We start from the raw sequence: 24,062 nt of genomic DNA, 5'->3' as shown, positions 1-24,062 counted from the left end.
CAGCTGCACCCCATCTGTAATCAAGCCTGTGTATATACTCCTGTTGTCCACTCACTCTTTTCCAGATCATGCATGCATTTGCTTCATGCCAGACCTTCCAGCACTAATTCATGGCCTGTTTTCCTGGTTTCAACCCTGCTTGTTTTTGACCTCCTCTCCTTGTGTCTTCTCCAGTAAACGCACCAGCCTTCTGTCCCTGACCTTGAGTATCGCCTGTTCCTGTTTTCCTGTGGCTGTGTGGTGTCCTCCGGCTTCGATCCTGTCAGGAGAGCCCAGAACTTCCAGCTTGGTCAACCTCATGTCAGTGAGTGCTACTGGCATAGTCTTACAGTACCTGCTGCCAACTCTGTCTTTGATAACCCTGAGCCCTGCCTGTTACCCTACACATTCTGTCTGTACCTGTTCAGTTACCTTGCGAACTAAAATAAATATCATTTAAAACTGCTCACTGGTGTTCTGTGCTGCAACTGGGTCCTACCACCTCCACCTGTTACACCATGACCGTTTAAGGCTTTATGCTATTATTTGCACATCAATGTGTACAGTCAGCATACACCTTTTACTATTGTATATTTAGTTCTTGTGCATTTCCAGATAGCTACTGTTAATCCATTTTTCCTTTTTTTAATATGCTTTGGCAGACACTGCAAAATGAGAATTTCATCACACACTGTAACCTCTTGCTCTGTGCATTTGACAAAGTATTTGAATCTTGACTCTGAATTGAAGTGATAATCTGTGACATTAATAATACAGTACTACAGGATTAAGGTGGTTCACATTTAGGATAAACTGACTATTGAGAACCATTTCACAAAAACCTCCTGACACACTCCTGTTAAGAATATTACACAGATTTCACACAGGACAGATCAAATTACAATGAAAGTACACCTGAAGATCCCTTTAGAGAGCCATTGCCAGTTAAAAACCCATCACACTAAACAATCAAGTTTGGCTGGTGTCTTTGTTTCCTTGCAGTTCAGAGCTCAGACACTATTCTGCGCTCTCGTACCGTGAGAGGAGCCTGTCCTGCCGGGTGGAAAACTCTGACAGCTCCTAGTCTGTGAAACTCACCAGCAGCATTTCAGCCTTCACACCGGCGCACACGTTCATACAGGCGTCTCCAGGAGCGCACTGACTGTTCAGGGAGGGATGCACGCTTCTGCACAGAGCCACAGTATGGCTGAGGGTTTGCTGGGTGGGAGAGGGAGAAGCTGAAGGCGTGAGGAGGAGGAGGATGCTACCGTCTGTTTCGATTTAAGCATTTGGAGAGTATAGTCTGCAGTCTGACAGTAATCCGCTTGCCGGGAGGAGCAGGGAAAGCCTCATCCGGACTGAAACCGAGAGAGGGAGGAAGAGTTTTAAGTCGGACAGTGATAGAGAGTTGACATGAGTGCTTGGTCATATTTGGAGCTTTTGCACTGCTGCTGGAAGCTTAAATGAACTGACTGATACAGACTGTGAGGACGATTATTACAGCTGTGAACTGGGGGAATCATCATGAGTGGACCGACAAATGGTGAGCAGAGTTTGAGGTACACAAGTGTGTGTGTGTTTCTGCCTAATCAATACCACAGTGCCCTGGGAGGGTTTATTCTGAAGTAGACATAAACAGCCCTTCACTGAGGTTATTGATCACTGGCTCACTTACTGACACTACATTTCATCATGTCATTAGCCAGCTCTGTCAGTGAAGGTTAGTCTGTGTTGAAACATAGGCTGATATTGTGTATTGATAGGTGTCACCGTTCATCAGTATTTTAATCATTGTCAGTTTGTGTTGCCAGTTTTAAAGATTGTGTGCAGTGTGCATGAATTGGTATAGATTTATTGTGGTACTGATAACCACCAGGGATTCCTCCACTGAATACATTCCTACAGTCACAATCAATGTATCCATCATTTCATTTAACAAATTGCTCCCACAACATTCTGTTTTTTATAAATCAGTAACCTTCACTGGTGCTTTTAATCATCTTTTGCAACCTGTAACAGTCAAGTAAGGCAGTAAGAGAAGCCTGTGAGAGCTATTCAGATATTTTAGAAAGAATAAAGGAAGCCAGAAGACAAAATACCACATCTGTGGTCCACACTGCCCAGGGCACATATTAAAATGTCCCAGTATTTAAACATAGAGCCACATAAAGCAGTTATTGATGTGAAACCACTTAATCCCAAAATCTATTTTGCACAAGGTGTCACATATGACACCACGCTTTCCAGTGTAAGTCATTAAGCAGCCAGTGACACCTCCTAGCAGCCATTCAGTTTTATACATTTAACCTAAGGGAGATATTTAACCTTATACGGGCCCCAGCTGGGCTGCACTCCAATGCAATTATGACCATGTCAGCATAGCAACTGCAACCCCCAAAATCTTCCACAGAAGAGAGGGGGATTATCTTTTGGCTTACTAGTTTGAGTCACAGTATTATTGGTTTTTATCCAGGAAGTTTATTTACAAGGTTACAGGTCAGAATGTGACTCTGTCAAACAGTGCAGAAGAAATGTTTTATTTTACTTTTGAAGCCAATGTCAGAACGGATAAATATCAAGCAGCATTCACCAAAGTTTAGTTCAGTTATACAGTATGTACAGTACAGAACACACAACACACATACAGCACAAGTGCACACACTGAAGCACGTGCCACACTCTCCCTCTCTCTCTCTCGCACACACACACACAGGTGGCTCAGATCATTCTGTCTGTGGTTCCAGTCCTTGTGCTGCCATCTGTCTACAGAACCAGTGCCAGCTTCAGTAGAGCACACACACACACACACACACACACATACGATATAATTTGTTGAGAAACAGTTTTGCCCTAGTTTTACCTTTTTTTCTCCCCCAAAACATTTATAGATCCCTGTCTCTTTTTCTATCTCTTTTCTGTCTCTCCTGCTGTCATCAGCTTAACCTGCTGGCTTTGCTGTGATTGCATAATAAAACACTGGGATGCAGCAGCATTAACTGTAATGTAATGTAATTGAGCAGAATACAGTAGGAATTTTTCACAGTGTGTAGGTAGCCTTAGAGTAGACTGTTACAGGATATCAAAATGAATACCAAAAGTGAAACAGTGAAATATATACCCTTGGTTTCCTTTTGTCTTGTTCTACGATGACAGAAACAGAGCAGTGTGTGTGTTTCAGGCAGTGTAAAGAAAGGACTTGTTTCACTAAGAGGGATTTGACCAGTTTCATAAGCGAGGATGAAAGAAGTGTAATCCTAAAACGGCCCCTCTGTGCCCTTTTCTGTCTCTCGCAGTACATGCTCTGCATTTGCAGCACATGTCAAGATTCAGTTTTTAAAGCTATACTGTCATATGCACAGTAGAGCTGCAATGATTAGTCAATTAATTGATTAGTTACCAACTGTTAAATTAATCACCGACTAATTCATTCATTTTTTCAGAAAAACATTTCCAAATTGTCCAATTCCGTTTACTCAAATATGAATATTTTCTGGTTTCTTTCATCCTCCATGACAGTAAATTGAATTGTAAGCTGTTTGTCAAGACAAAAGAAGACATTTGAGGGCACTGACATTAGCTCTGGGAAACAGTGATCCACATTTTTCACAATTTTCTGACATTTTATTGATTAAACAACTAATTTATTTATCAATAAAATCATCAGAATAAAAAATGAAAATAACTCAGTTGCAGCTCTAGTTGGCTGCCTGATTGTCATCAACAGAAAAAAAAAGTCAGATCAGAGGACTACAATGTGAAGAGAGGAGTCAAGTTTAATTTGTGAAGTGAAGTAGTGCAGCAGCAACAACAGGATGAATTTATAGGGTATATTTAGATGTGCATTACAGCGCACTGGTAAAAAATATGATATATTGACCATAAGATTGAGATGTTTCACTCAGTGCATGTCTTTTCCTACACCGGTCTGTGGTCTTTTTTAAGCCACCTTGTAAAAAATGGCTATAAGTCGTGCTGATCTCCATGGAAGAGTAACATACTTTCCAGGAACCACAACTAGTTACAAGTCAGTCACTAAGCTTCATTCATCTCCTCTGAACCTTGAGCCAAGTGTGTGTGTGTTTGTCTGTGTGCATCCATGTTTTGTTTTTGTCTGTTATCTGTTGTATTGTGTTTTTTCTGTCTCTGTCCTATTGACCCACCAGGATTGGTTGCCATATTTATGACATTAAATAAAAGTATCATTCAAAGACCAAATTAAATTAGAATGAGAGAAAAATGTGCACAGATAAGGCAAGCCTGAGCAACTGATTTCACATTTATTGCGCATTAAAGCTTGTTTATCTGTCACGTGTTCCTGTAAGAAGACACTTTCCTGAGAAAAAATCTTCTTGATCTTCATCTTTTTGATCCGGTCATTCCACATTTTTATCACACTTTGATCAAATGTTTGAATCCAGTTAAAAGGAAGACTAAAGAAAGTCCCCAAAATGACAACAAGTGACATGTTTTTGATCTTCTCTCCTCTCCTCTCCACTCCTCTCCTTCCTACCAACAGTTCAGTACCAATCAGGTCTTTATGGAGGAAACAACAACAGCAGCTCTCCTCTGTCCAGCCGCGGAAATTCACCCATTGTGTGCGAGCGCTGTGGGGAGGTGTGTCGTGGGGAGGTGGTGCGCGTCAAGAACACACACTTCCACGTGCACTGCTTCACCTGTCAAGGTAAAAAAAACAAAAAAACACCACACACCTACAGTACATGCACATCCGGTACACATTAACGTCTTCTCACATGTGCACATAGAGTATGCTCATACACTCACATCTGCTTCCAATTTCCACTCCAACTCTCACACAGTATTTCATCTTCATTTATTTTTCATCCTTGTACTAATGCACCTGTTTCCTTCTGAGGAATCCACCCACATCAATCTGCATAATTAAAGATACAATCATTACAAGAGCGGAGACAAGAAGGAAGCAGTTCATTTGAATCAATGAAAGCTTTTGTCTCCATTGAGATAGAAACTGAACGATGACAACCAGGATCAAAGTAAGCCTTATGCAGCATATTACATAAGACATAACAAATTCAGTGACACAGAAGAATCAGTAATAACTGCTACAATTAGTTCATTAATTGATTAGTTGATCAGTCAATTGACAGAATATTAATTAGAAACAATTTAGATAATTGATCAATTGTTTTAGTCATTACAAAAAGTTCTCCAAATTCTCAAATTTGCTGCTTTTATGTGTCATATATGACAGCAAATCAATTATCTTTGTGTTTTGGACTGTTGGTCCACACGGACTGACTGTTAATCATTAGTTGCAGCTCTTTTTCACACACTAATTGAACTTGACAATTGATTTATATCAGGTAGATCAGATATCTGGTATCAAAAAAGACAAGCATTGATGGAGCCAATATCAACAAATTGAAACCACTGGTGTATGTATACTTACAAACTCTTAACTTACATAGTCATATAACATTCAACATTTCAGTAACTGAGCCTACTTACTTTTTTAGATGAGAACACTGATGCCACTTTCATGCCTTTATGCTAAATATAATTCTATCTAGACTGAGCAGTCAATTAGCTTAGCGTAGCATATATACTAGATGCAGAGAGAAAGTTCTGTCCAGAGTATCCAAAATAGGCCTTCCAGAATCTCTAAAATGACTAATGAACACATTATATTTAATTTGTTTTATCCGTTACTCAAACAACAATTTGTGGTTTTACTTGGTTGTTAAGAGTTGGACTATTTCTTTGCCGGTAGCAGTGACTTCCTGAAGTCTCCACTGGTTGTCTCGCAGCTTCATGATGATGACAACACTCTTGTTCTGCATACTAACATGTTATTTAGTATGCTAAAACAGAGTGTGAGATTTTTGAGTGTGTCTGAAACCATAGTATGAAACCAATATGAAGTGAATCGCACACTTTTTATGGGAAAATATGATAGTAATCAAACATTGGACACTACGTAGGCTTGAAAATGATGAAGGGGAATGAGGCTCTCAGTAAGCAACGTGATAATTATAGCTCAGTGCATCCAAAAAGATACATACTACTGTCTATTCACAGAAAAGTATGTTGAAGGATAGCACATATATGTAGTGCATAATGTGTGATTTCCGATGCAGTATTGGCCAGAAATTGTCCTTTGTGTAACTTTTTTTTAAAACTCACAAATTGTTGACTTTTTAGGAGATTTTGATCTGGCAAGTATGTGTAGCTTCACACTAGCTTATGCATGTAAAGGGAGTCTCACTTCATAGTCTAATATTTGTGAGATGAAAGAGTGAAATGTTTTTCTTTGTCAAAATAGTCATTTGTCTTTCCCTCTCTCCTAACTTTTCATTTTTCATATCCACACCTTATCCTTTAAATGTGCATCTGTTTGAGTGTATGCATGAATACACAGTAAGTATGTGTCTGTGTATATTTGCTACATGTGTGTCATTTCATGTTTGTGCTCCACCAGTGAGCAGGTGGGACAGAGTGCACAAATAGAGGTCTGGAGTCAGCAGCGAGCTTGGCAGTGCAGTCAGCAGGTTTTCAGCCTGACTCCAACCAGCTAACTTCCTTTCACAGGCCGGGAACCGCACAGTCCCAAAGCATGCTGCAAGACAACACTGTTTTCTTTGTTTGATCTGCCACCAGAATGCACTCAGCCATAAAACACCAAAAGGATGGGTCTCTTTTTCTTTCTTTCTTTTTTTATGTTTTTTGGAGAGACTCCATATCTTCTCTCCTGTGCCCATCACTCACTGCAGATCTTTAAAAAGAACCTGAGATGAAATAACTACCTTAGTTGCTTGTGTGTTTGGTTGAATGATTGATTGTATAATCGACTGATTGTTTGCTCAACTCAAGCTAGGTTTGTTGAAGGAAGTGCCGTCTCTTTGATATTACTGTATTTGTTATTATGGACAATTGATCTAGCTGAGTAAGCTTAATGACTTTCCACTAATGGACTGTGGGTTGAGTAGACCAGATCAGCTGATGAAGTGGACGAGAATCAAATAGTCAGCTTTTAGCACACAGGCGTCTCTATTTTTGCTCTTCTGCTCATTATCTTTTCCTGTCCTTTCTTCCCCCTCTCTGCCTCTCTACTGTCTTGGCTCACATTGTCTGTGTGTAACTGTGAATGTCAGACAGTTACAATGTGTCTTTGTTTGGTAAATGTATTTTCCTGTTAGTGTGGCTATTTAGGAAACACGGAGATGTTTTTGAAACATGGAGAGGAGAGGAGAGGAGAGGAGCAATGAGGAGATTTATGATAAAAACCTGTGCTGGGTTTTTCAGCTTTGTAATTTAAGTTACTCTAACATCTGAATATAAATGACATGATTTCAATAAAACGTGTTTTCAAAGTAATACAAGTGCTTAATGTTGGAACTATTAAACTGATAATTAACTTAATGCTGCTGCCGTGGTTTTTAGCCGCCACATTGGTCCACACTGAAATATCTCAACAACTATTAGATAGATTGCCAAAGAAGCTTTGTACACATATCCATGATACTCCGAGAATAAATCTTAATGATTTTGTAATCCTCTAATTTTTCCTTTTGCACCAACAGCAGGTCAAAAATTCCACTTATTCTGTGAAAGATCTCTACACTTCCTGGACAGATGGGCACCAAATTTTGCTCTGAACAGTCTATCCTGAGCACTTTAATGATTGTCTGACTTTTCCTCTTTTTAGTGCTACCTTGACTGAAATGTCTCAAGATGGATTGCCATGAAATTGTGAACATATTTGTATGCTGATAGGATTTATCTCTATGCACGGCCAGATCCGTAAGCATGGCAGTGGACTTAAGTACATTAAACTTAAGTAGAACAATCAGCAGTTTGATTCCTGGCTCTTCTAGTCCATATGTGAAAGTATCCTTGGGCAAGATACTAAACCCTCTCATGTAAAGTGCATGTTTGAATGGGTGAATGTGGCTTGTAGTTTAAAAGGGCTTTGAGTGGCCGGAAGACTAGAAATGCGCAATATAAATGCAGTCCATTTACCATTTACATTCCACCAATTACCAATTGGCAATGAAGTGGTGGGGAAGAGACTTAGCCCCCGCCCCCAACTCTGAGGCCATGGCTCTTGTATTGCTCCTTCCAGCTTGAAAGTGAGTTTCGCCCAAAGTGAAGGAGTTAAGTATCACAGCTCCTCACATATTGTCACATGCTTCAGTCAATGATCGACTGAATGAGAGTGTGGATACAAGTGGGTGTCAAAAATGAGTTTCCTACAATGGGTGGTTGGAATGAGAAAGGGTGAGAAGCTCAAACATCTGGAGGTAGCTTGAGTCACTGCTTCTTTGTGTTAAAAGGAGCCAGTTGAGATGATCTGGGCATTTGATGAAGGTGCCTAGAAGACACCTACTGTAATATCGCCCAATCTTAGCCTTTACGGCATCATTAGCTGCTTTACATTGAGAAGAACAGAAACTGCAAGTTATGAGCAATACAAACCCTCATGCAAGTTGTTTCTACAAGTAAACCTGTTTGATGTTTAGAATTTAAACTTTTTAATTTACCATCAAAATATAGTTTTCTGTCAAATCAATAAGAACACAAAAACAGACCTTGAATGAATACTGATAATGTTTTCAACAACCTCTCATATGGAAAAATGCAACTCTCAAATTATATCTTGCTGCTCTCAGAAAAAAATGGAGCACGTTCATAAATTTGCCCTCATTTTATAACGGATAATGTCAGTTTTGGGAATTTTATGTTCATATCCTGCTGGGTAAGCAGAAATACTGTCATACTTAATTCCACTATTTGATTTCCAAATAATTAAAATTCATGACTTAACCATCCATTGCCTATGTCAACATGAGAGCCAAATCCATATTGTGCCATATAAATCTGCACATACCAGCCACTCCCCAGGTTAGACTGTATACATGTGTTAGCGTTGTGGTTTTGTTTGACCTCACGCATCCTCTGTACACCTGCCGTTTTTTCTATCACCTCCTCTTTTCTCCTCTTATTCCATCGCCCAACCCTTTCTCTGTGATCCATTCATCCCACCACTCATGCAAATGCGGAGGGGTTAGAGCCAGGAAATCCATCCCATGTTGATGATGTGAATAGATGAGGGAAGACAGTGACAGGACGGCAGACGTGCGCTGGATGGACAGATCGATAGTTTCATTGATACCTCCCCTGGGCCACCGCCCTTCCCCCCGTCTCTTCCTCCACACCCCCACCCCTTTCATTTTGCTGTCTACTTCCCTTTCTCCTCACATATGATGTTTCTTCTATTCGGTTTCCTCTAATCTCTCCCTTGACTCCCCCCATCTTGCCTTTCTTCTCTTTCTGCCATGTCTGGTCTTAGCCATGCATCTAAAATAATCCTCCCCTCTCTTCCGCTCTCCTCTTCTCCCAATTTCTTTCACTGGAAAATTGAGCCATATACATTATCTGTGACCTTACAGCATTTCAGCATCTGAAAAGAAATTCTGTCATCTATTGAAAAAATGACAAATACCCCAAATAGTCTGGTTCTCTGGCCCTTCACAGTGCATTGACACATTTTACAAGGCATTTTGAGATGAAAAGACATTTGTTCATTGTCTATACTATAAAGTCCTGTTTTCTGAAAAATGTATTATATTATTTTCATTTTGAGATTCTACTCAAAAGAGATTTCCAACAGGCACACATTAATTTATTTGGGTGAATTGTGCAGCTTCAGGTACTTCATCGTATCAATAGAATTTAAAACAGATTTGTATGATTGGTCGTACATATCAAAACTTATTCCAAAGCCTGACCCAGTTTGGATTGAAACAAATTTGTGTTGTTAGAAGTTTAGCATTCCAGGAGCGAGATTCAGCATGTTTTATCAGTATTAGTCTGCGCTCAGCCATACAGACAGTCACAGATGGCCTGGGTCTTTCTTCAGAAGAGACTTCAAGGGCAAACTGTGAAGCCTTAACCGCTGTATCAGCTCAGCTGTGCTGCGCTCCATTGTGTGCATCCTTGTGTGAGCATTTGCACAGTAGGTCAGTGTGTTTGCTTGTATTCTTTTTATGTGTATCTGGAAGCTAAATCAGAAAGATGATACAGCCAACACTTGTATCAGGCCTCTAGGCACTCTCTTTTCTTGCATCCATCTTCATTTACATCCCTTCTTTTTAAATCTATTTTTCCTTTGCCTCTTATTTTCATTCTCTGGACCCTTTTGCTTGAACCGCAGGCAGTAAACAAAAAAATCATTATCGGTGGTCTTTTTGCCAATTGTGTGTTTTTGTGTATACCCCAAGCACTTCAATCTAATAGGCTACAAATCACTCTTAGCATTTGTTGAAGGAAAGTATTTAAATACTTCAGTGCCTCTGACGAACTGCAGCTGAACCTGCCCCCTGATGAGCAGAAGGGAAAGAAAGCAGGAGGCTGGTGAAGAATGAAACTGAAGGGAATCAAGGTTGTGATAAAAGGAAAGAGAAAGAGAATGCATAGAACATTATTTTAATTATTAATGAGTATTTATTTTATTTACTTGTGCTTTTCCCCCTGTAGCTCTGTGCCCCTCAGTATAGGGACCTACTCTTTGAATTACAAGGGTATCACTGTCCTGTGACCATATTCTGATCCCTAACAGCACTGAGTGTAATCCTTGTTTGGACTTTCCAGGTGATAACTGAATCTCAAATTGCTGCACTGCTGCTGACTCATTTCTACTGAGCTGCTTAGTGAGTAAATTAGCAATTTATCGGTCCTTTAGTTTCATTATTTTTGTGTTTTTTGTTTGTGGTTCTGCGATGGTGGATTGAGCTACCCAGATCCACATAGTCAGCTGTCTGCTGACTCCCTTAGTGCATTCAAGAAAAGAAAACTCACAATAAACTTCAGTACTTGAGCCCCTTAAATCTTTTAACATGGCAAATGCAACTCTCTGCTCTTTTTTAGTCACTGTCTTGCCTTGCCTTGCCTTGCTTGTAAATCGCTTTGGATGAAAGCATCTGCCAAATGACAAAATATAAATGTCTCGCGTGATTGTGATGTAGACTGACTTACTTCCCATGAAATCTCTTTTGATTGTCACTTCGGTCTGGTGAGAATAAGTCGTACGAGTGAGAGCGTCCCTGTACAGACCGCCTCTAGGATTGCTGGGGTCATGGTAGCTGCTGTAACAAACAGCTGACTGACTTGCTGGAGACAGAGTGGGGGCTGGATGGTTGTAGATGGTTGTAAATAGGCTGCTCCTCTCTTTAGCAAAGAATCAACAATCACCAGTGATAAAATGATTCACTTAAATCTGTGATGTCAGTTTCATATAAATTAATGTAACTAATACGTATACATTGAGCTAAGAAAATGAAGCACTTTTTAAAAAAACTCATAGTCCATTAACATTAAATATAATAGGACTAAATCAATGTGTATAGGACTGTTGACTGCTGGGTTTCATGTAGCTGCCAGCACTCTGCAGGCTGCATGGGAACTGTCTGATGACTGCTGATTCAGCACACAAAGCAGTAACTAAATATAGAAAACCTTCAGAGTTTAGGACAACAGGTGGGGTCAGGGTGAGGGCATACAGGGGTCGTAAGGTCTTACTTGACAGGTACGGCATGGGAGCGACTGACAAATCTTTGACCTATCTCAACATAAAGCTTCAGTCAGCAAGTTCAAGTGGCAGTGGGAAGATTTGTCCTGACTGTCCATGAAAGACTAAAATGTCATGTGACAAAGAGAATAATGGATAATAACTGGAAGGCACAGTCTCATTTAGATTCTGGGAGCTTGCTGCTATGGCATCTGTATTATAATTACATTGTAAATCTGTCCCATTAAATCTTTAGCTCAGCTTATTGGTGTGATCCTTAACAGGCTGAATTGAGGAATTTTGAGTTGTGACTTCACAAAAATTCAAAACCTTGGCGCTCCCTTATAAAACAGGACCTGGACTCCCTCATTCAGGTCTATGTCACCTCTCAATCACTTCTTCTGTAGTTCCCAAGTGATGGGACAAGTTACCAAATTCCATCTGCAGAATCCATCATGATCTTTAAGAAAAAGCTGAAGTCCCATCTCGGCACCTGATAGACTGAAAAAAATGATCTAATTATCTGCTTCTATGCACTCATGTATTCCGTTGCCTCTATGCACTGCCTGTTGGCACCTACTGTATCAACTGTCAGACCTGACAGCTTTAGGGCACAATACATCCTTGCTTGTGTTATATTAACTCTCATGTCTATGCTGCTTTGGATAAAATTGTAAGATTGTAACTTTATAACAAGCATAGCAAAATGTAGCAAATTTGTTATATACAAATGTTACTTGATTATCTTACTTATTCAAATCATGAAATATGTTATGAAATTTATCCAAGCTGAATGTTTGAGGATTAAACACAGCAAGTGTAAATACTCATACATAGATGCTGTACTGTGAGCACAGTTTTTGAAAATGGCCTGCCCTCTAAAATCCAAAGCCTCAACTGCTCCCTCTCTATCCTGTTTTCCTCAACATCTTAATAGCTTTCCATTTAGACAGTGATGAATGTGTGAATGCTATCAGCTGGGTGAAAAAGAAAGAGAAGGACTTAGCCACCATCCTCAAGTGTGTGCATCCATTTGAATGAGAGGAAGACTGAAAAAGAGTATCTCTTGATACATATGGAGGTTTGAATATATCATGTTATCAGCAAATTGCTTTTGAATCCCTCTTGATTATAACAAAAAGGTTGACTTGTTGGACACTTGTTTTTGTATGTGTGCACATTGATATACATCATATGTGTACAGCACATACACAAGAGAGAGTGTGACTGATAGCCGTAACTCTTCCACTGTGAACAGCTTTAATCTCAGGCAGACTGTTAAAGGTCAGGCTGGCATTTTAAAGTTGTGTGACAGCAGCTTTGCCATGACAAGAATACCATATCAAAAACAGATTTGTCCTGTTCAAGAAGGATGTCCTAGTTATATGAAAATAATTGATTTCAGCATCAAAACAAAAAGTTTAAAGTTTTATTAGAGTGATAAAGATGAACTTGTTTGTGGGAAACAACAAAAGCATCATATCTGTGATGGAAAATCAAAAATCTCAATCTCGTCAAAATATTAGACTACCAGTTTAAATTAGAGCTGCATTTAATGATTATTTTCATTATTGATTATTGCCAGGAGTTCTACTTGAACAGATTGTTTATCCAACCAGTATTATGGTTTACTCTCATTTTTTGTTGTTTTGCTGAATTACTCCACTTTAGTCCTGACTGTAACAGGCATTTTTCACTGATTAATTGACAAAATAGTCGAATACACATTTCGTATGGTCAGCATTTAGAGGATAATTTACAATGAACTAACAATATGATTATCTATATTAGATATGAATATATAGATATGTAACATTTTTAAATTGAATTAGCTACTGTGGTCCTCATGAAAACCTTGAACTGAATGATTCATGTGTTTGGCTCAAAGCTTATATCAAGAAAAACGCTTAAATGTCTTTATGTCTTTAGCTTGGCTCCAAAAGATAAATGAATGAGTCAGCTAGACTGCTTGTCTTGCTCTACAGTATCTGACTCTCTCTCGCTCTCTGTCTGAGCCACTTAACACACTGGCTTGGATCAGATCAGGTCCATTCACTGCAGTGGGTTTAGAGCCATTAGCTTAATTAGAGAGCAGACATTCAATTCACTGTCAGATATCTTGATCTGTTGGCTGCCTTTCAGATGTCAAACCTACAGTACATGCAGGTTGTATCATGGTACCATTCTGTACACTGCAGTTTGTACTACACTTTCTATAGACAAGGCTTGCAAACTACAATTATATCATTGTGACATACTGTATAGGCAATGTGTTAATCAGTGATTAAATTCATTGCAGACATGTTTGACAAAGATATTTTCATTTGAAGCTTTATAAGAGCATTTTTGATAGCATCCACTATTTACATTATGTTACAAATACTATTAAACACACCTGATGGGAGGTAAACTCACTGCGTCCCTGATAGCTGGAGCGAATCATTGTTCAGCTACTTTTAAACTCCGCTCAGCAGAGGCCTCCTCACCCTGAGCACAGCTGAACCAGAAGCAATCATTTGGCTGAAGGACTTTGTATTTGCAAATTAAAAGCAATGTATCATGCTGTCAGTATATACCGTAAACACAGTGTGTGCTCACGCATCTCTTTGGCTGAACGTGCATCTATCACACAACACTGCCTTTGTATCAAACCTATAAACATACTTATTGAGTGTAAATACGGTCAGAAAACCTGTAATGTATAATTGGAAATGTGCAGGTACACATTTACGAAATGAGATATACACACAGGCACCTACAGTATACAATATAGTCTAATTTATTGAGAGACGGCCATAACACACCGTATAAATTAACAGATTAGATGGCTGCTTGTCTAATCCCTAAAACCAGATTAGAGTATTAACCCTTTTGAGGTCAGAAAGAGCAGCAGATTGGACTCTCAACAGCCCCACCCACTTCAACACTACACACACACACACACACACACACACACACACACACACACACACAATACTGACCATGTTTACTATTAGCAACCCTCAACCCAGAAGGCAAAACCTCTAGATTAGTGGATTAAAAATGGTGTCAAGGCTGAAATCTAGTTTCTTTTTTACAAAAGTTACTTATATTATATACATATAGTGTTCATATATTGGCTTAATTATATTCACAATATGCATGCAAAACAATTTTTTGTAATAACCTTTGTAGTTTGTCTTTATTTTAGTGTGGAAATAGTGTCTATTACTGTCACCCACTACACAGCACACATTTCTTTCTTTCTTTTCTGGTGAGTAAGCCTGCCTTATCTTTCTGAGGAATTAATTGAGCCACTTGATTTATTCTCTCTCTCTGTCCAGTTTGCGGCTGTGATCTGGTGGACTCAGGTTTCTTCCACCACTCTGGCGAATATATCTGTACTGAGGACTACCAGCGGCTCTACGGGACCCAGTGTGACAGCTGTGACCAGTACATCACTGGAGAAGTGGTATCTGCCCTGGGCAGGACTTACCACCCACAGTGTTTTGTGTGCAGCCTCTGCAGGTACAATAAAGGGAAGGATTTCAGAAGTCATGAGACTACTGATTTAGACTACTCATGAAATTTCTCTCCTCATATTCTGAAACTTTATTTTCTCTGCACTGTGATAAATGTATATCCTATCCATATATAAATCCTACATGAGTCACGCCCCAAAAGCACTGGATTCTTCTTCCTTTGATGAAACTTGATAGATCCTCATCAAGATTCCTCATGAGAAGTATGCTTTATACTTTTCTTATGATGACTGAGTATTACCTGTTGTGGTAACTGTTTTGGAGAATGTCATGCACAGTAGTAACAATTTAAAAAATATATATTTTAAATATGACACTTTATATGGCCGTTGATGTATCACCCTAGTCATTAGATGTAAATGTAAATCTGTTGGTTTCAGTTCACCTCACTCAAAGCTGGGGTGGCTATGTTCAAAGTGGTAAATTAGAAAAAGCATGAGTGGTAAGCAGCAGCCAAGTATGTTGAAAGCTAACTGCAGTCTGCGTGTTAGATGGAGAGATGGATCAATAGAAATGTACTTATGGTGAGTATTTTAGGAAGATTTCTGACCACTCTCAGCACTTACACTACATGTCACATTCACCCATTTACACACATTTATACACTGATGCAGAGGCTACAATGCCAACCTACTCATCAGGGGGAGGGCTAATCATGCACACACACACACACACACACACACACTGATGGCACAGACTTCAGGAGGGGGATCAGTATCTTTCACAAGGACACTTTGGCATGCTGGCTGAAGGAGCTGGGGATCGAACCACCAATCTTTTGATTAGTGGATGGCCCACTCTACCTCATGAGCCACAGTTGACCCAGAGTACGTGTCCTCTCACAAGAACACACTGTTCTAAAATTTTAAATGACCCTTCTACATTTTTAAAATGTCTGAGTCAGCATATTGCAATAAAATTATGTCTCTCAAAAGGTTTTTTGTCAAAATATTGGCGTCACTCCCACAACTAAAACTTTGAATGAGAAAAAAACACTACCCAGAAGACAGACATTGCACAGTTAACAGCAGTGGACAATATTTTTAATACTACTGTTTATCAATGTGATTTGTTTAAATTATTGATATTTTCATCCCTTTTCTCCAGAAATTACACTTATACTGCAGGACTGTATACTGTTTGTCCATTTATGTTTTTAAGGGAAATAAATGTATGTTATGATCAGTAGGAACGTTTTACTATATTGATATATCCTGCAAACTTTCTGACAGCATCAACTGCTTACTTTTAGAGATAGAAGTATAAATTCATATATCCAATCTGTTCTAAATGTGATCATACTGTAGCACCATCACCAAATACAGGATGGGAAATACGGCCAGAACACCTGTGATATTGCAATAAACAAATAGTATGCACAAATAATATGTACAGTATGAAATTTAAATATCTAATTCATTATTATAGGTCTTTTAAAATGCAGGAATCTAATGTTTAATGGTATTTGTAATCAGGTTCAGCTTTCTGAGTTCTTTATCATTTATCAACCTTATTTTCTACCAGAGGAGTTTTATAAACTTCTGCTGTGGTCTGGCTACAGATTTGTATACAATGATAAAAAATATTTGATTCAACAAACAGCTGCTGCGTCACAGATGGTCAGCTCTACAATCACACTTTGTGGGTACTGGGCAACAGCTCAGACCAGATTTAATTAATTTATACTTTAGAGTCTTTTTAAAACTAATATTTCAGTCCTGTTAGGTTTAAGCGGAAAGAGAAATAATAATCTGAAAAAAAACTGGAACTGGAGAATTGGGGCGGTGCTCCACCACTGTTTCATTGTTCAGGAACAGCGCAGGATTATGATCCCTCCTCTGATTTGATACTGAAGCTCCATTCATTTATCATACATTTTTCTGTGGGCAATTTCAGAAACAATGTCCAAAATTGTATGATTTCCAGAGCTGTGGGAGCAGCTGTTGATTGTTATTGGCACTATTTCTTCACTATGAAATAGTCCCAATATAAACACATTGCTGTTGAGTTGTAAAATGTCAGTTTTCAGTGGTGTGAGAACCAAAAATTCCAAATGATCCACATCCATTATGTTAGGATGGTTGTAAAAATATAAATCACATTCATCAAAACTTCTGCAAATGAAGCTGAAACTATATTATAATATATCATATTAAGTGTTTTGGATGAACTGACCCTTTAATTAGTTTATATGTGGACAACAAACAAATTGAGTTTCTGTAGTTCCATATCTGCATGGCTTTACTGAAAATGTCTTTGCATCTGCGCTCTCAGGAGTCCCTTCCCGATTGGAGATAGGGTGACCTTCTGTGGGAAGAAATGTGTGTGTCAGCAGTGCTCACACACTCTGAAGAGCGACAAGCCGGTCAAGGTCCATGGGCCAAGCTGTAAGTAACACATACACACACATACTGTTCATCTTTTATGCTGCAAAATTATACACACATTGACATCCATACATGCAACACCATGCTTATACTGTAAATTAAAAAAACTGTAATGTGAGACATGCCAGGAATAATCCACGACAAACTGTACAGTTATCCAAAAATAATGCTTGGAGTGAGCTCTGTTATTTTTGGTAACTTTGGGGACACCAGCGCTTATTTTGATAATCGAATAATCATTTTACAAAGAAGATTTTCTGTGCCTCATTGTACATGATAGTAAACTGAATATCTTTGGATTATAAACCGTTGATCTGACAAAGATGTCGGCTTAAGTTTTGAGCAATGATGGGATTTTTTCTCTATTTTTTGACATTTTATAGACAATACAAGGAAATTATCAGCAGATTCACAGATAATGAAGATAATGTAACAATAATGTGGCAGCATTAAGAAGCTTCATCTGTAAACTAAAAGTAATGCATATCCTCTGGCCAATTACAATTAGGGATCATCTGTGGCCATCATGTACTATTTTAATTAGAATTACTCACATCTTTTTGTTTCATACAGCATGCAAAAGTATGTAAGAGCCTAAATGTAATTTGAGTTAATATTTGGATAATAATTTAAGTTCATAGGTTAATTGGTGATTATGTTTATGCTGATAAAAAAAAAAAATAATAATAATAATAACTTTATTTTGTATAGCGCCTTTCATAAAACCCAAGGTCGCTTCACAATAACAAGAAACACAGACAAACAGAGCTATTTACAGTATTTACAGATTAAAATATTGACAGTTTGTATTTACACTAAGTAAGAAGTTAATAGGTTCATTCATTGCATTTAAAATATGTGTGTGTAGATCATTTCTGTGATATTTAGGAGTACATTGTGGCTTTCTAGTCATTTTGCATATTTCGTGGACTTTGTTTTTTACGTGAGGATCTGTGTGGGTGGGGTTACTTGTGGAGTCATTCAGTCAGGCAAGCATGAAGTGGAGCCACACAGTTTTTTGACCTCTCTACCTCCTTTTGTCTCTCTTTTTTATTTTCTTATCTTGGATTAATGTTTGTACCGCTGTTTCATTTTTGAAGTAAACAGTTGAACCGAATCAAGAGGATCTGTGGAGTTTTTTATTATCATTGGTGTGGATTACAACGAGAGTGTCAAGCTAAGGCTTCATTAATAAGGAACCTACAGTGTATGTGTAACCCTACAGGTGAAAAAAAAAACAAAGAGAATTTTGATGTTCACCTGCTGAACTCTGCAAAAAGATCCCTGCAGCTACTGTACACACCCACCCACACACATACACCCACACAGAAGGTGGTCTGCTGCTCCAGGTAGTCTTGTAGCCTGGTTCTGGTCGCTCCATCTGCCACACACAAGGTGACTATCACAACAGGAAAGAGGGATGAGGAAGAGAGGAGAAGAAGGAGGTTGGCAGAGCACAGAGGCTAGGACGGAGAGGAAGGATGATAAATGTTCAAAATGTTGAAGCGGCTCTTATCTTCCTTGTGTGCTTTCTCATTTCTCCCCAACTCTCCTCTCCTCTCTCCAACTCTCCTCTCCTCTCCTCTCCTCTCCTCTCCTCTCCTCTCCTCTCCTCTCCTCTCCCCAACTCTCCTCTCCTCTCCTCTCCTCTTATCTCCTCTCCTGTAGACTGTGCAAGCTGTGGTGAGGAGATCAAACAGGGTCAATCTCTGCTGGCTCTGGAGAGACAGTGGCACGTCAGTTGTTTTAAATGCCGAACATGCGGCTGTGCACTTACTGGAGAGTACATCAGCAAGTAGGTGGCTTGATGTGTATATTTACTGTATACTTTATGTTTTACTATATGAATATTAAACAATTTCTCAGCCAGTCCACATCCTTTGTTTCACTTAGTGGATTGTGAATTTCCTGTCAAATTATACGGTGTAATAATGGTGAAATAATGGTGACCAAATAAACAGGTATTTGAATAGAAAGTTAATTTAATTTAGTTCTAGCAAGTCTAGCAATGAAACAGTTTTTTTCACCAGTACCTCTGTATATCAGTCAATTTTTTCTTTTTTCTTTTTATCAAGATAATAACCATCTTTTATAGTAATCAAATCGAGGACACACACAATATTTATTTAAACATAATTTCCCCAGAACATGAAAGGTCATTCTTGACCTTATGTGACATGTATATGGGACAGAATATTCTTCCCGTTTCAAATTTCAACAAATAGGAGAAACAGCATATCCCTCCACTTTTGAGCATTAAAGGATCTGGCTTTATTCCAGATTTGTGTTAGTGTCAAAAAGTAAATATATACATAAAATGACCAACACCAACCATGTTTTTTTTAGTTTACTACTCTGGATGTTAGTTCTTGGACGTTACAATACAATATCTGGAGAATATTTCAGAAATCTTCAGATGATTCAAAACTCAGAGATTAAAAAAAGAATGTGTCACAACAAGATAAATGATAGCGGAACAGTTGCACAAAGCCAGGAGGTATATTTAATGTGAGAGCTTGCTTTTGTTCCCTGCCAGGGATGGGATACCTTACTGTGAGACTGACTACCATGCTCAGTTTGGGATCAGGTGTGAAGGCTGTAAAAGATACATCAGTGGCAGAGTACTGGAGGTGAGGGCTTTCATACATGTCTACACGCATGTTTTGTGCATGTGTGAGAAAGAATATGTGTACAATATGTGTGTATGCTTTGATTTGCACATGATTTTTGTCAGTGTGTGCCTATGAAAGTTGTTGAATATGTGTGGTTTTGTGCATGTATACCAGAATGTGTGTGTGTGTGTGTGTGTGTGTGTGTGTGTGTGTGTGTGTGTGTGTGTATGTCAGTGGAAAATGCAGCTGTCCCTCTTTAAATGACTGACATATTGATGAAGCAGCTTTGAAAAACCAACAAAGCAACACTCTCCCATTTCCTCTACGCTATTCATTTCTTTTTTTCTCCAATTTCTTATCACATCTCTGCCCATTCTTCATCCCTCATTATTTTGCTCTCCTTATCTCCACTCTGTTTTTCCTTTTTCTCATTTGTGTCAGCTGGTTTTCTTTTAATTTCTCTCTTCTACTTTCCTTTTCTTGTTGTCTTTCCAATCTCTCCTCCAGGCTGGAGGGAAGCACTATCACCCCAGTTGTGCCAGGTGTGCCCGCTGTCACATGATGTTCCTGGAAGGAGAGGAAATGTACCTAGCAGGTGAGATAAAGATACAGAGAGGAAAGGAGGGCTAGACAAATGAGTCCATATAAAAGCAATATAATTGATTTTTTGTTTTGTTAATGGATGTCTGTAGCTGTACAAAGGTGCCTCTCTGTTTGTACAGCTAGTAGACATAAAAATAGACTTGTAGCATCTATTGAATTAGCTGTACCCTACAAGTATCCAGATGGCCTGTGTGTTTCTGCATCTGTGTGTGTGTGTGTGTGTGTGTGTGTGTGTGTGTGTGTGTGTGTGTGTGTGTGTGTGTGTGTGTGTGTGTGTGTGTGAGAGAGAGACAGAGACAGAGAGAGACAGAGAGAGACAGAGACAAAGAGAAGCAGGTTATTGATCTCACATATAACACTCTTTAGTCACTTGGTGGCAAACACACACACACACTAACACACATGCACCCACTTCTCCTCTCCATCTTTTCTTGATACACACAAAGGTTGGAGTCAATTACAGTACCTCTCAACCTTTGCCTCCGCTGTGTCCATTATTCTGCGCTGCTGCTGACAGAATTAATCTGAATGAAAGCGACTTTGCCGGAGGTTTAAATTGAATCATCCCGGAGCTTCTGTTTTACATATTAGATTATAGTCAGTCAGTAAAGTTAATAAGCTCAATCACTGATTCAAATAGGTTGGTATGAGGACACTTGACAAACCTGCTTGACTATGTAGGGCATTATTTTACTAAATATTTTATAATATTTTTTTAATTACTCTCCTGCACCACACACACACACATTACCCAAGCTAATGTTCCACAAATTACATTCATTAGTAGCTATTTTGTGTTACCAATTATGAGGAAGAAAAGCACTGTAATGTAAGCCATTATGTTTATAGAACAACATGTAATGATTAAATGGCAAAATGTACAGTGAGTAGCTAAGAAAGCAGAACTAAGTGTGGAAATGGGATGGTGGATAGTGAATAGTGTTTATTTGCCTTCAACCCTAGTTTTCCTTTACGTCCTCCTGTCTCAATTAGAAGTGACATTGTATTATTTAAAGGGGGAATATTATGCTTTTTGTGATTTTCGGTTATGTATATACTGTTATGATGTTGGATATCTGTGCTAAACATGGACAAAGTTCCAAAACTTTATGTGAACATATGTAGAAAATGCTCCCTGCAAGTCAAAAGCACAGGATTCAACCTGCTCTATTGTTTGTAATGGTATTTTCTACGTTGCCAACAAGTTGATACCAGCTCACAGAGCACATACACAGCTGTTGTCGCCATGTGTTGCCATGTGTTGTTCACATTGTCCATTCTCATATTTCCATTCCAATTTTTGCATTAACATTTTGAGTAAAAACAATGAGAAAAAGTTGTGAAACCCTCCTACTATAGTTCGCTTCAATGTTCGTTGGTGTGGCCTCTACAGCCGGTGGATGTCTACTAGGGGTAACTTACAAGAGTTGGCCAATCAAAACAGAGTAGACTCATTGAGAGAGGGGCCTTAAAGAGACAGGAGCAAAAATGGCCTGTTTCAGATAAAGACTGAACTGAGGGACTGTGGAAAGGGTCTGTAAAAGTAATTTGTTTTGGACTGTTATATCAGTTGAGCCCAGATTAAAAAAATGTATTGTATTCCTTAAAATATTCTCTATATTGGAGGCAGTGAAAATTCAGCAGATATGTACTCTATATATATCTAGATATGTACCCTGATATTTTGAAGAGAAATAGGCAGCTTTTCTATAATTAAAACATACATAAAACATTATTTACATGATATTAATGCAAATTAGCTGCATATGAACATACTGCTGATATGGTTGTGTAAACAGACCACACCTGAGAGCAAACAGTTTTTAAGATAAATTAAGAAAGAAATTCAAATAACACCACAAAAGAAAGTGCATAACTGTGAATTTAAGTCAAAAATGACCATATATATATATATATATATATATATATATATTATATTTTAAAGATTTTGTCTGGCATAGACACCTTTATTTAGCAGTAGACAGACAGGGGACATAGGAGAGAGGGGGGGTGTGACATGCAGCAGAGGACCTCCAGTCGGGATTTGAACCGGGGTCGGCTGCGTATGTGGCATGCGCACCAACCACTTGACCACCTGCGTGCCAAAAATTACAATATTTTGTATAACACAGATAACTTGAGTTGAATTCAGATTACACGCTGTGCTACTGTGCCCACCAGTGTCCCAGAGTCGCCACACAGGTTGACGTCTCCTGTTTCACCTCATTGACATTCTGCAGCTCTCCTGCTCACAGCTACCAGTAAAACTAAGCATTAGCATATTGTACTTGAAGGCTGTGTGTATATATATGTGTGTGTGTGTGTGTGTGTGTGTCGTAATCTATGCCTATAAATGCATGCAAGCATCATTCTCTGTGTGTCTGCTTGAATTCATGTTTGCACGTTTGTGTGTTTGCATAATGCAGGTGTGTATGTGTGTGTATGTGTGTGTGTGAGCGCTCCAGTGAGCTGCCCCAAGGTTACATTCGCTCCCTTTGATGACTTCAGACATGTAGGAGGGCTAAGCAATCACCCTCGTGAGACACACTCAATTACGAACACATGCACACCTTTGCAATCAATCTGAAGATGCATGTCCGGAATAAGAAGTGGTGTGTGTGTGTGTGTGTGTGTGTGTGTGTGTGTGTGTTTGTGTGTGTATTGGAAGTGGGGGGGGGGACTACTTTATGAACTAATCATGGATGCTTTGGCTCAATATCAGGTCTTAAATGATAAATTATTGATAGATAATAATAATATATAGTGTGCTTATTGTGTCCTCTCTTGTTCTCATTACTCAGTATTCAGTTAATGAGTCTAAAACTTAAACTTAAAAATAATCAGTTCATATAATAGTACAGTTGCACCTCCACTATAGTCTCAATGATTTTGGAATAACGTAGCTGCAAGTCATGGTAGGAGAAATTAAGGTACTTTGAATCTTGTTCCTCTCTATCCTTGCACTAAAAATGTGAAAAATATTAACGAATGAACATTAAAAGTTACGAGAGTCCAACTTGATGTTTTTTAACTTATTCACTACAAGAATATAAAAATATATAAGCGATCATGTTTTCCCATTTTAGAAGATTATATCTACTTAAATGACTTTGTCATATTTGTCTTCATTTTATTAATTAAATAATGATGTAAGACATTTTTTTATATATTAAAATAATAATAACACTGTGGTCAGTAATATATTTTCAGCTTAAAAGAGAATATCTATATTAGTCCTAAACAGTGAAGAGCATTAACTTGGTGCGTACCATAATTGATTTATTTTTGTTTGATGACTGCATCCTTTTCATCCTTTCCTTTGTGTTTCTGGCCACTGTTGTGCCAAAGAAGATATTTTTGTGTGCCAGAATCACACGTTGCATTGAAATGCACACTTTAATGACTCACTCACTTT

General features: G+C 38.6%; 1 protein-coding gene across 1 annotated transcript in view; it reads left to right on the top strand.

Moving 5' to 3' along the window:
• The first annotated feature begins 1,503 nt into the window (after window positions 1-1,503).
• Window positions 1,504-24,062, top strand: part of LOC128371192 (actin-binding LIM protein 3-like) — a 41,556-nt gene continuing 18,997 nt past the window's right edge. Inside the window, exons 1-7 of the mRNA XM_053331445.1 lie at window positions 1,504-1,522; window positions 4,496-4,660; window positions 14,848-15,031; window positions 17,320-17,432; window positions 19,101-19,227; window positions 19,969-20,062; window positions 20,552-20,639. Of these exons, the coding sequence (XP_053187420.1) occupies window positions 1,504-1,522; window positions 4,496-4,660; window positions 14,848-15,031; window positions 17,320-17,432; window positions 19,101-19,227; window positions 19,969-20,062; window positions 20,552-20,639 (790 nt within the window). The remainder of the gene's footprint in view (window positions 1,523-4,495; window positions 4,661-14,847; window positions 15,032-17,319; window positions 17,433-19,100; window positions 19,228-19,968; window positions 20,063-20,551; window positions 20,640-24,062) is intronic.

Source organism: Scomber japonicus, chromosome 13, assembly GCF_027409825.1.
Source record: "Scomber japonicus isolate fScoJap1 chromosome 13, fScoJap1.pri, whole genome shotgun sequence".
In the NCBI taxonomy this organism is placed as follows: domain Eukaryota; kingdom Metazoa; phylum Chordata; class Actinopteri; order Scombriformes; family Scombridae; genus Scomber; species Scomber japonicus.
Note: the sequence above shows the minus strand (reverse complement) of the source record. Positions and strands in the feature narration are given on the sequence as shown.